This window comes from Bufo gargarizans, chromosome 3 (assembly GCF_014858855.1).
Source record: "Bufo gargarizans isolate SCDJY-AF-19 chromosome 3, ASM1485885v1, whole genome shotgun sequence".
NCBI lineage: Eukaryota > Metazoa > Chordata > Amphibia > Anura > Bufonidae > Bufo > Bufo gargarizans.
Genome location: NC_058082.1, coordinates 561,818,132 through 561,831,209, shown reverse-complemented (window position 1 = coordinate 561,831,209; position 13,078 = coordinate 561,818,132). Strand labels below are relative to the sequence as shown.

Genomic DNA, 13,078 nt, shown 5'->3' with positions numbered 1-13,078 from the left:
CTTATTGATGAGAATGTGGGTTAAATAAGTGTTTACGACCTCTAAGTAGTTTAGAGATAAGGTTTATTAGATGACTGGTACTGATGAGCGAGCACCAAAATGTTTGTGTGTTCGGTCCGAACACATCGCGATATTTGTGCGCTCGCTGAGCACCCGAGTATATGGGAAGTCAATGGGAGGCGACCAGGCACCCCCTGCTCGGATGAAGGGAGGGTGCCTGGTTCATAGGAAAAGGTCTGAAAGTGATGGAAACACCTAAGGGGGACCATGTCTAGATGCATAATTGGACACCAATGTCGCTGCTGGGAACCATGTTGTCTGACTTGTATGCCACTTTTACAGACTGACAAAAAAATGCCCAAAACCCATATTCGTCCTCTTAAAAACTTCTCTTTTATTTCACAATTTTCGACAGCAGACACAATCACATCATATGCAGTGTTTGTTTACGCGTTTCAGACAAGACGTCCTTATTCGTAACCATACGATTGAGTACTTTGTAAAGCATACATTTAAATTGCGTGTATCCGCCAGCCTGAATGACAGCATTTCAAAGGCCAGTAGTTTAGAAATGCTGGCATTCAGGGCCAGGGATCGAGGGTGGCTAGGTGGGAATTTACGCTTTCTCTCAAAGGTTTGTGAGATGGAGAGCTGAACGCTTCCGTGTGACATAGTGGAGATGCTTGGTGACAGAGGTGGTGTTGTTGGTCGCACATCCTCTGTTTGCTGGGCGGCAGGTGCCAACGGTCCTCCAGAGGCGGAGGAAGAGGCTGAGGCAGCAGCAGAAGAGGGAGCAGGAGGGGTCTGAACCCTTTCTTGGTTTTGAAGGTGCTTACTCCACTGCAGCCCATGTCTCGCATGTAGATGCCTGGTCATGCAGGTTGTGCTAAGGTTCAGAACGTTAATGCCTCGCTTCAGGCTCTGATGGCAAAGCGTGCAAACCACTCGGGTCTTGTCGTCAGCACATTGTGTGAAGAAGTGCCATGCCAGGGAACTTGTTGATGCTGCCTTTGGTGTGCTGGGTCCCTAGTGGCGGTGGCCAGTAGCAGGCGAACAGTTTCGGCGATGGCTGCTCTGCTTGTGCACCCTGCTCCCGCTTTTGCTACGCTGTTGGCTCGGTCTCACCTCTTCCTCTGAAAGCCAGTGGCATGACCTTCATTTCATGTGGGGTCTAGGACCTCATCGTCCCCTGCATCGTCTTCCTCCCTGACCTCCTTTTCGGTCTGCACACTGCAGAAAGACGACGCAGTTGGCACCTGTGTTTCGTCATCATCATAGACGTGCTGAGGTGGTATTCCCATGTCCTCATCAGGAAACATAAGTGGTTGTGCATCAGTGCATTCTATGTCTTCCACCGCTGGGGAAGGGCTAGGTGGATGCCCTTGGGAAACCCTGCCAGCAGAGTCTTCAAACAGCATAAGAGACTGCTGCATGACTTGAGGCTCAGACAGGTTCCCCAATATGCACGGGGGTGATGTGACAGACTGATGGGCATGGGTTTCAGGTGCCACCTGTGCGCTTTCTGCAGAAGACTGGGTGGCAGATAATGTGAACGTGCAGGATCCACTGTTGGCCACCCAATTGACTAGCGCCTGTACCTGCTCAGGCCTTACCATCCTTAGAACGGCATTGGGCCCCACCAAATATCGCTGTAAATTCTGGCGGCTACTGGGACATGAGGTAGTAGGTTCAGTAGGACGTGTAGCTGTGGCAGAACGGCCACTTCCTTTCCCTGCACCAAAGGCTCCACCAACACCACCACCACGACCATGACCGCTTCCCTTATTAGATTTTTGCCTCATAGTTAGCGTCAGCTGCTACTCCCTGCTGCAAATCCCCTAAACAGCCACACACTTATCCACTGCCTTGTCTGTTCCATGCTGTGCTGCTACTGCTGCCGCTTCTATTTTGGCCATGTGATACTATTACCCTAACCTTTCCACATCCTCACTGTAAGGCTCCATTCACATGTCCGCAATTCCGTTCCGCATTTTGCGGAACGGAATTGCGGACCCATTCATTTCTATGGGGCCGCACGATGTGCTGCCCGGATCCGGAAATCCGGGTCCGCAATTCTGATTTTTGGATGCTTGTGGAGAACAAGCCACTGTTTCTTCTGAAGTAAAAATCTGTGTGTATAAACAGGGGCAGGGACATACCCCCGTTGAGGCATAATTTTTGAACGCTTCATCCCAACAATCCACTGCTTATTTTCCATAACACTGTGTATTTAAATAACATCTGCCCCCTATATAGGACAAGTTTTGGAAGCTTTCTATCATAAAAAACCATAAGTCATGCGATAGCACAGCGTGATTTTAAGCATGCTGTTTAACACCATCAACCATACGTTTACCTATAGCTATATATGTCAGTGTCTCTCTGACATTATTTGCTATTATTCTGTTTAAAAGCTTTAAAGTGCAAAACTTTGTAAGAATTTTTTTTTTTTTAATAAAAAGCAACCACATCTTTTCATAAAATCTTTGTTCTAGGAGACTAGAGGGTGTTATGTACAGTGTACATTTTCAGGGCAATTGGAGCAACTTCGATTCACGATGAATCAATTTGGCTCCAAACTAATATTTTGAAAAATTTGCCTAATCTGCCACAAAGTAAATTTGAAGGACGTTTACAATCTGTAATAATAATAAAATGTATTTATATAGCGCCACCATATTCCGCAGCATTTTACAAATTCATAGGGTTTATGTACAGAACAATAACAAGTGACTAATATGCAACTGAAACACTGGGAGTCAGGGCCCTGCTTGCAAGAGCTTACAATCTATGAGGAATTGGGGCCGACACATAAGGTAGTTGAAGTAGGATTTGAGCCATTATCGAACTTACAGGAATGGTGCCGGCCGATCTGCTTCGGGTTTGGGACTACTAGAGGATTGAGTTTAGGCCAGAGTTGGTGGGAGAGAGGTTTAGTCTGGGAAAAGTCATTTTAGGTAGCTTGATAAACCTGCCTGAAAATGTGTTTTTAAGGCACGTTTGAAGGTGGAGAAGTTGTGAATTGACCTAGAATTTTAGGGTAGAGTTTTCCAGAGAATAGGTGCAGCTCGAGAAAATTCTTGAAGATGGGAGTGAGAGGTACAAATTATGGAGCTTATTAATCTTAGGTCGCTAACAGAACGGTGAGCACGAGTAGGGTGGTAGATGGAGATGAGGAGGAGATATATGGAGGTGCAGCACTGTGGAGAGCACGAGTAGGGTGGTAGATGGAGATGAGGGAGGAGATATATGGAGGTGCAGCACTGTGCAGAGCTTTGTGGGTGAGAAGTTTGAACTGTATTCTGTGGTGGATGGGCAACCAGTGAAGTGACTGGCACAGACTAGTAGAATCAGTGTAGCGGTTGGATGGATAGATGAGCCTGGCTGCAGCATTAAGGACAGACTGAAGGGGGGAGAGTTTAGTGAGAGGGAGACCGATTAGTAATGCGTTGCAGTAGTCAAGACGAGAATGAATTAAGGCAACAAGAATTTTTGCCGTTTCCACTGTAAGAAAAGGGCGGATTCTGGCGATATTCTTGAGGTGCAGACGACAAGAGCGTGTAAGTGATTGAATATGGGGAGCAAAGGAAAGATCAGAGTCAAATGTGGCTCCAAGACAGCGGGCATGTGGCACAGGAGTTATGATAGTGCTGCAGACCGAAATTGAAATATCAAGTTTAGGTGAGTTGGTAGATGGGGGAAAGACAAGAAGTTCAGTTTTTGAGAGGTTCAGTTTTAGATACAGAGAAGACATTGTTAGAGACAGCTGCCAGACAATTACTGGTGTTTTGGAGTAAAGCAGGGGTTATGTCAGGGGACGAAGTGTATAGTGGGTGTCATCAGCATAGAGATTGCATTGAAAGCCAAATCTACTAATAATCTGTCCGATAGGGGCTGTATAGAGGGAGAAGAGTAGAGGACCTAGTACTGAGCCCTGAGGAACGCCAACATCTAGAGGAAGAGGAGAAATAGAAGAGCCAGCGAGTGATACACTAAAGGAGTAGCCAGAGAGATAGAAAGAGAACCAAGAGAGGGCAGTATCCTTAAAGGGGTTCTGCACTTTCAATTAACTGATGATCTATCCTCTGGATAGATCATCAGCTTCTGATCGGTCGGGGTCCGACACCCAGGACCCCCGCCGATCAGCTGTTTGAGAAGGCAGCGGCGCTCGAGCAGCACCGCGGCCTTCTCACTGTTTACGGCCGGGCCGCCCGCCCACTGACGTCACAACTTGTATCAACTAGAGTGGGCTCGGCTAAGCTCCATTCAAGTGAACAGAGCTTAGCCGCGCCTACTCTAGTTGATATAAGTCGTGACGTCAGTGGGCGGGCGGCCCGGCGGTAAACAGTGAGAAGGCCGCGGCGCTGCCAGAGCGCCGCTGCCTTCTCAAACAGCTGATCGGCGGGGGTCCCGGGTGTCGGACCCCGACCGATCAGAAGCTGATGATCTATCCAGAGGATAGATCATCAGTTAATTGAAAGTGCAGAACCCCTTTAAGGCCAATTGAGTGGAGCATGGTGCGGAGGAGTTTATAGTCTACGGTTTCGAACGCTGCAGAGATCCAGCAGAATCAGTAGAGAATAGTCACGATTTCTTTTTGCTGTTAGACACTTTAGTAAGGGCAGTTTCTGTAGAGTGGAGAGGGCAAAAGGCAGATTGTAAGGGGTCAAGAAGAGAGTTTGCAGAGAGCTTATTAAACGATAGTAGACAAGACATTCAAGAAGTTTAGAGATGAAGGGGAGATTAGAAATAGGTCGGTAGTTAGCAGCACAGGCCGGGTCAAGATATGATTTCTTTAGTAGTGGGGTTATAATAGAGTGTTTGAAAGAGGAGGGAAATAAACCAGCAGAGAGAGAGAGGTTAAAAATTGTTGTTAGGTGAGTGATGACATTGGGGAGAGGGACTGGAGGAGGTGTGATGGAATAGGATTACTGCTACAGGTTGTGGGTCGAGAGGAAGAGAGAAGCCTGGAGACTTCTTCCTCTGTTATAGGGTCGAAAGAGGAGAGCGAGCATGTGGAGAAATTGGAGGAAGGAGGATTGAAATTATTTGGGGACTGGGAGATTATTTCCTGCCGGACGATGCCAATTTTGTCTCTGAAGTAAGTGACCATGCCATCAGCGCAGAGGTCAGTGACAGGTTCTGGAACTTTAGGGCTTAGAAGGGAGTGAAAAGTGTAAAAAAAAAATCGATTTGAGAGTGAGGAGATGAGAGAGGTGAAGTACTTTTGTTTTGCAATGTTGAGAGCCGAATTGTATGTTTTGAGCATAAATTTATAATGGAGGAAGTCTGCTGATATTCGCGATTTTCTCCAACAGCGTTCTGCACATCTGGAGCAGTGCTAGAGAAAACGTGTTTCAGGTGTGTGCCAGGGTTGCCGTGTTCTGTGTCGAGAGGGCTGGATTGATATTGGAGCACCTTCATCTAGGTTGGTTTTGAGGGTCTGGTTGTAATGATTGGCAGCTAAGTCTGGACAGGGGAGGGAAGTGATTGGGGTAAGAGCTAATTGTAGGGTGTTAATAAGTTGCTGGCAGTTAATGGTGTGTAGGTTTCTGTAAGTGTGAAAAGTAGGATTGCCATGAGAAAAGTGAGAGGTCTTTATGGTAAATGAAAGAAGATTGTGGTTAGAAAGTGGGAAGGATACGTTACTAAAGTTTGAGACTGAGCAGTGATGGAAGAAGACTAGATCAAGTATATTGCCCTGTTCATGCGTGGCAGAGGAATTAAGTTGTTATAGGCCAAGAGAGGAGGTTAAAGAAAGAAAGTGAGCGGCTGATGGGGAGGTAGGATCATCAATGGGGATATTAAAATCGCCCATAAAAGAGTCGGTGATTCAGAAGATAGGAAGTGAGGAAGCCAAGCTGCAAAGTGATTGGTGGGGGGAGCCTGGGGGATGATAGACAACTGCAACTCTCAGGGGGAATGGATGGAAGAGTCTAATGGTGTGAACCTCAAAAGAGGGGAATGTGAGAGAGGGTACAGGGGGAATGACCTGAAAGGTGCACTGTGAGAAAGTAGTATGCCTGCTCCTCCACCGTGCCTGTAATCAGGTCTGGGGGTATGGGTGAAGTGAAGTCCATTATAGGATAGGGCAGCAGGAGAAGCAGTGTCAGAGGGTTGAAGCCAGGTTTCTGTAAGGGCTAGCAAGTTCAGAGAGTGTGAGAGGAAGAAATTGTGGATTGTGGGTAGTTTGTCACAAACCGATCGTGCTTTCCAGAGTGCACAGTGAAGAGACTGGAGAGGATGTGCAGTGAACATTAATACGATTTTTGGGGTTTCTGTTAGGGATCGACCGATATTGATTTTTTAGGTCCGATACCGATAATTTGTGAGCTTTTAGGCCGATAGCCGATAATTTATACCGATATTATGTGAATTTTCATTTTTGAAAAAAATAAATAATAATTCCTGCTGAAAATGAATGTTTATTGTTAATGTGTATATTTTTTTTGTAAATCGTTCTTTTTCATTTATACTTAATATTTTGGTGTTTTTATTTTTGTAACTTTTTTTTATTTTATTTTTTACTAACTTTTAGCCCCCTTAGGGACTAGAAACCTTGTCCTATTCACCCTGATAGAGATCTATCAGGGTGAATAGGAGCTCACACTGTCCCTGCTGCTCTGTGCTTTGTGCACACAGCAGCATGGAGCTTACTATGGCAGCCAGGGCTTCAGTAGCGTCCTGGCTGCCATGGTAACCGATCGGAGGGGATCCTGTGGCCACTGCCACCAACGATCAATAGGGGGGGGGGTGCACTGCGCCACCAATGTTAGTTAATACTGGGGTGGGGGGGCCGCGGGCGCGCTGCACCACCAATGTGGTTAATACTGGGGTGGGGGCCGCGGGCGCACTGCACCACCAATGTTAGTTAATACTGGGGTTGGGGGGCCGCGGGCGCACTGCGCCACCAATGTTGTTAATACTGGGGCGGGGGTGGGGGCCGCGGGCGCACTGCGCCACCAATGTTGTTAATACTGGGGTGGGGGTGGGGGCCGCGGGCGCACTGCGCCACCAATGAAAATAAATCTCATTCATTCATATACAGGAGGCGGGAGCTGGCTGCAGAATCACATAGCCGACTCCCGACCTCTATGAGCTGTAGCTGCGATCCGCGGCACCTGAGGGGTTAACTACCGTAGATCGCAGCTACAGCTCAGAGGTCGGGAGCCGGCTATGTGATTCTGCAGCTCCCGCCTCCTGTTCAATTTGAATAAATGAGTAAGTTAACATCATTGGTGGCGCAGTGGCCATAGCTCCTCCCCTCCTCTTGTTCCCTGTTCTCCCATTCGCTGCAGCAGCAGCACAGGGGGAGGGAGACACTGCTTCCTTCTCCCCTGTGCTGCAGAGGGAACACGGAGAGCGCTGTCAGCAGCGCGATCTGTGTTTCCAATAAGTTATCGGAATATCGGCAAAATAAATGCCGATACCGATAACAGTTAAAATCCTCAATATCGGCCGATAATATCGGTAAAACCGATAATCGGTCGATCCCTAGTTTCTGTGTGTGGCAGAGGAGAAGTTAGCAACAGAGGGAGGGCCAGGATTTGGTGCAATATCCCCTGCAGCTAGTAGCAGGAGGAGAGAAAGAGACAGCAAGTGGTTGAAAGATTTTATATTGGTGTTTTTAATGCTGCACCGTGGAGGAAGATGGGTCAGTGTAATGTATGAGGGTGTAAAGTGTGAGGGAAGGAGGGAGAGACTGATGTGGAGAGAAGGGAACAGAGGGTGGAAGGTGTGGTTGAATTTGAAAGTAGACAGCCATAGTGATGAGAAGAGCAGCCAGAGCCTGAGTGAAGCAATATCGTAGCCTGTGCTGTGTGTAACTGTTTGAGTAGTACACATAGCATCTCCGTCTCCTGCCCAACTGCCATGATTATCTGCCAATTGCTTAGGCAAAATGGCGCTTTGGCAGTAGTTGGTGCTTTTGGCTCGTGCTGACCCCTGTGAGTGCTTCCACTTAGACTGTGTCTATATTTATAGGAAGTGTGATCAGAGAACTAGGGGTAACTTAGCTCATTAATCAATGAATCACTGAAGTAAGGCACATGAGAAGAGATGCTATATGTAGGTAAGCAAACAAAGCTAAGGATCTGGATGGGCCATGGAAACCACTACAGATCACAAGCATTACAACAGTCCCATAAATCACAGGTCAATTGGAGGAGCATCTCTAGGACTAATAACAAGGATATCACAATTAAAGAAAATAGTATATATTGATGATTATGCAAAGTTTTGTACCAGGGAAGATGGAAGCTGCACTATTAGGCTTGTGGAAAGCTGGGTGGAGCAGTATTGCCCAAATGCACAGCAGACATACCTGTGTGAAGAGAGGAGAGAAGCATGTTATGTAACTGCCATGATTAACTGCCAAGCGCTTAGGCAAAGTGGCGCTTTGGCAGAGATGGTGCTTTTGGCTCGTGCTGACCCCTGCGATCTAAAATTATGCACTTGAGCCGTGTAAATAAGTTTTATAATTACATATTAAATCATAAAACTGCTGCTGAAAAAGACTTTGGGGGTATTATTGAACAATACATTTTAGCAACCAGTGCCAGGCAGCTGCTGCCAAGGCAAATAAAATCATGCTATGTAGTGAAAGATGTAGATTTTGTATTTAGTGTTGTGATCAAAGCATATGGTGAGCTCATCTATAGTTAGGAACTATAAAATGCTCCCACCTTTACCACTGCCAGGTATAATTAATGTTGGAGTCTTTATTCAGATTCTCAGTCCAGAGACAGAATTTGGATTTTTGGAAATATAGATGAGTGTGCATAAATACCAACAGTCTTTATGCGCCATTCATCCAAATGTCTAGTTCCTTGTTAGCACAGCATAGCTACAAACATTTCTTCTTTTCATGCTCCGTTTTCCCTTGTTTGTTATCTTTGGCGGATATCTGCCGGGCTAATATAAATTTACTGTAGACATGCTGATTGGTTATTAACGTTCTGTAGAGACATGTCTTCCTCAAAAATTCAGAAAGTGAACTGGTCGGACACTCATATGTCATATAAAACGATAATCCCCAATAGGCAATGTCTAAGAATGGCCTTTGAGGTAACACCATCAAAGAAAGTCAAAAGCCACAGCTAAGGGCATTACATTTTGCAAAACAACGGTAATATACCCAGTCCTTCCCATTTATTTTAAGGCTGCCACTTACATATTCAGCCGAATGTGTATTCAATGGGAAGAGAGGAGAAAGCCGCTGCTAGACACCACTGGTGGTGGCTTAGCTCTGTGGAGAACAAAAGTTCATTCATTTCATTCCATCCTTCTCTACCCTGACGTCATCTGTTGTGGGAGAAGCTCCCCATATGCTGTATATTAGGCAATAAATAGCAATCAACCCGAGCTTACTAGTAGGCACCTATCACTACCTGTGGGGGTATTGGTGCTGATATCAGTTTGATGCTAGGTTTAATATTAATATTCCAAACTCGCCGATACCTATTGCGCCAACTGCAATAGAAATAAAGCTGCCTCAAAAAAACTTCTGTGAGAGTCAGATACATATATATGTTAGTAGAGTGGGTGGTTAAATGGTTAATAATTAATCTGCAATGGTAGATAGGTAGTGAGTATTAGAATCGATGACGGTTTATATCGTTACTACTCCCGTTAGTATTTTGTAGTGTCCTTCATAAATATGCTGGTCCGACTTAATGCTTTTCAATTGAATTATGCAGTCAGTTTTGTTAGTAAATTACTCACTGTTCGTTGGTTGAATGTTCTTGTTGATTCCGGTGGCGTCCGGTAATCATATCGTCCGGTAATATCGTTACTACTCCCGTTAGTATTTTGTAGTGTCCTTCATAAATATGCTGGTCCGACTTAATGCTTTTCAATTGAATTATGCAGTCAGTTTTGTTAGTAAATTACTCACTGTTCGTTGGTTGAATGTTCTTGTTGATTCCGGTGGCGTCCGGTAATCAGACACACTCGCCCTACTTGTTGTCCGCCTATATTTATGAAGGACACTACAAAATACAAAATACTAACGGCAGTAGTAACGATGTAATCCTTCATTTATTCTACTACTCACTACCTATCTACCATTGGAAATGAATTATTACCATTTAACCACCCACTCTACTAACATATATATGTATTTGAACAGTGGACATATGGAAAAATACCAATTCCCACTGTTTTCGGCTCAACTGGCCTTTGCAAAAGGAATTTGTTTAAACACTCATTTTAACAACACTTTTTTATTATGTTAGATAATATTGCAAACATAGTATATGTTGGTTGTGTCCTCATATGTATGCACAACATTGGGCACACAAATTGAACTTTTTTAGATTGTTTTTATACATTCTTTATAAATCTGTATGTGTTTTATGGTTGGTATCCTTTTATATTTTGTATATTAAAATAAAATGTGGATTTTATTTGTTCACCTATGCTAAACCAGTTGGTGAATGCCTGTCTATTATATACATACACATTTTCAACTTTTTGTGACTGGGTGAGTCACGTTAGTCAGAGCACCAATCCTATAGCGGTAGGGGAGGAGAGCCGCTATAAATACCTTTTGTACTAAATCAATAATTTTTTTCTTTTTCCAGATGAAGACTTGAAGAGAGGATCCGATTCATACCTCTCTGTATCTCCATCCAATGACATAGATAATAATTCATGTCAGATTGGCAAAACTAGAACTGGGCAAAGAATAGTTAACATTCTTTGCCCAGTTGAGAAAATTCACAAAGGTATAAAGTCATCTACATGTACCGAACAGGAAAAATCTTTTAGTAAGAAATTAAGTCTTGTGACACATCAGAGGGTTCACACAGGGGAGAAGCCATTTTCATGTTCAGAATGTGACAAATGTTTTTCTAGGAAATCCTATCTCATTGGACATCAGACAATTCACACAGGGGAGAAACCATTTTCATGTCCAGAATGTGAGAAATGTTTTAGGCAGAAAGAGTCTCTTGTTGCACATCAGAGAAGCCACACTGGAGAGAAGCCATTTTCATGTCCTGAATGTGGGAAGTGCTTTGTTCGTAAATCAAATCTTAGGCAACATCGAATAACTCACAAAGAGAAGATGCCATTTATGTGCTCGGAATGTGGGAAGTGTTTTAGTCAGAAATCAAGTCTTTTGGAACATCTAGGAAATCACACGGGGGAGAAGCCCTATTCATGTTCAGAATGTGGGGAAAGTTTTAGTCTCAAATCAAATCTTTTAGAGCATCTAAAAACTCATACAGGAGAGAATTCCTGTTTAGAATGTGGTAAATGGTTTAACATTAAATCAAAGCTTGTGGCACATCTAAGAATGCACACAGAAGATAAGCCATTTTCATGCCCTGAATGTGGGAAGTGTTTTCGTCACAAATCAAGTCTTGTTGTTCATCAGAGAACTCACACAGGGGAGAAGCCAAATTTATGTCCAGAATGTGGGAAAAGTTTTAGTCACAAATCAAGTCTTGTTGTTCATCTGAGAACTCACACAGGGGAGAAGCCATATTCATGTTCTGAATGTGGGAAATGTTTTAACCATAAATCAGATCTTCTGAAACACCGAAGAATTCACACAGCAGAGAAGCCACATTTTTGCTCTGAGTGTGGAAAATGTTATAGCGATAGATCAGATCTTGTGAAACACCAGAAAATACACACAGGAGAGAAGACATATTCATGTACAGTATGTGGGAAATGTTTTTATCGTAGATCGATCCTTATGAGCCATTTAAGACTTCACACAGGGGAGAAGCCATATTCATGTACAGTATGTGGGAAATGTTTCTGTCAGAGTTCGATACTTATGAACCATATGAGAGTTCACACAGGGGAGAAGCCATATTCATGTACTGAATGTGAGAAGTGTTATCGTCACAAATCAAGTCTTGTTGTTCATATGAGAACTCATACAGGAGAGAAGCCATATTCATGTTCAGAATGTGAGAAATGTTTTAACCATAAATCGGATCTTCTGAAACACCGAAGAATTCACACATGATAGAAGTCAAATTCATGTCCAAATGTGGTAAAGGTTTTAATGAAAAATCAGTTTTTGTAAAAATCTGAGAATTTACACAGGAGAGAAGCCATATTCATGTACAGAATTTGGGAAATATATTCACTTGAGATTGAAACGTATGGACCATATAAGAACTCACACAGGAGAAAAGCCCTATTCGTGTACAGATTATGAGAAATGTTATCACCATAGATCAAAACTTGTGAACCACACAGGAGAGAAGTCATTGTAATGTTCATATTCTAGTAAATGTGGCATCTCCACTATAACACTCACTACCTTAGGATGTCTTCTATTGTATCACAGCTGCTTTCTTCCAAAAGCAGTGGCACACCTGTCCACAGGGTGTATGTGGTATTGTAGCTCTGCTCCATTCACAGCAATGAGGAAAAGCTGCAATACCAGTCGCAAACTATGGCTAGAAATCATTGTTTGTCTCCTCCCAAAAATAGATTAAAAAGTGATCAAAAAGAATTGCGTTTCTTGTTATGGTAATAATGAAAACTATAGCTCAGTGTGCAAAAAAAGAAGAGCTTTGAAGAAAAATTATAAAGTTATGATCCTAAGAATATGTGAATTGAAAACAAATATATGTTTTTGTGTGTATATAGCGTGTAAAAAAAATAATTTGGTATCGCTATAAACAATAACCTGTAGAATAATGGTAATGGATTATATATGCCACACAGTGGATAGAGTAAAATTTAAATAAAAAAGTTGATAAATAAAAAAAACTGTGACGGAATTGCTGTTTTTTTTCAATTCCCCCAGAGAGAGTTAATCAGTAAGTATCATGAACCCCAAAATGGTACCATTTCAACTTGGAAAACAAGCCTTCACACAGCTTGCTCATGTGTTGCCAATTGGTTGCATTGGCAGTCGAGGATAGGGTGGCCACTTTCATAACCCTGAAAAGGAAGACATCATACCTGGGACAGTGGGGCACAACACTGCGATACACACATGCCATACCTTGGGGCAGTGGGGCAGGACACTTCAATACACAGAATGGAAACCATAATCTATATGACAAAGTCTGCACAATTAGAAATTTAAGATGAGTGAGAGCTTTAA

At 43.6% G+C, this 13,078-nt stretch overlaps 1 protein-coding gene across 2 annotated transcripts in view; it reads left to right on the top strand.

The window, feature by feature from the left end:
* LOC122930678 (zinc finger protein 260-like) overlaps window positions 1–12,514 on the top strand; it is a 70,155-nt gene extending 57,641 nt beyond the window's left edge. For both annotated transcript variants that reach the window (XM_044284214.1, XM_044284215.1), the window contains exon 10: window positions 10,584–12,514. In XM_044284214.1, coding sequence (XP_044140149.1) covers window positions 10,584–11,983 — 1,400 coding nt within the window. In that variant the 3' untranslated portion in view covers window positions 11,984–12,514. The remainder of the gene's footprint in view (window positions 1–10,583) is intronic.
* The last annotated feature ends 564 nt before the right edge of the window (window positions 12,515–13,078 follow it).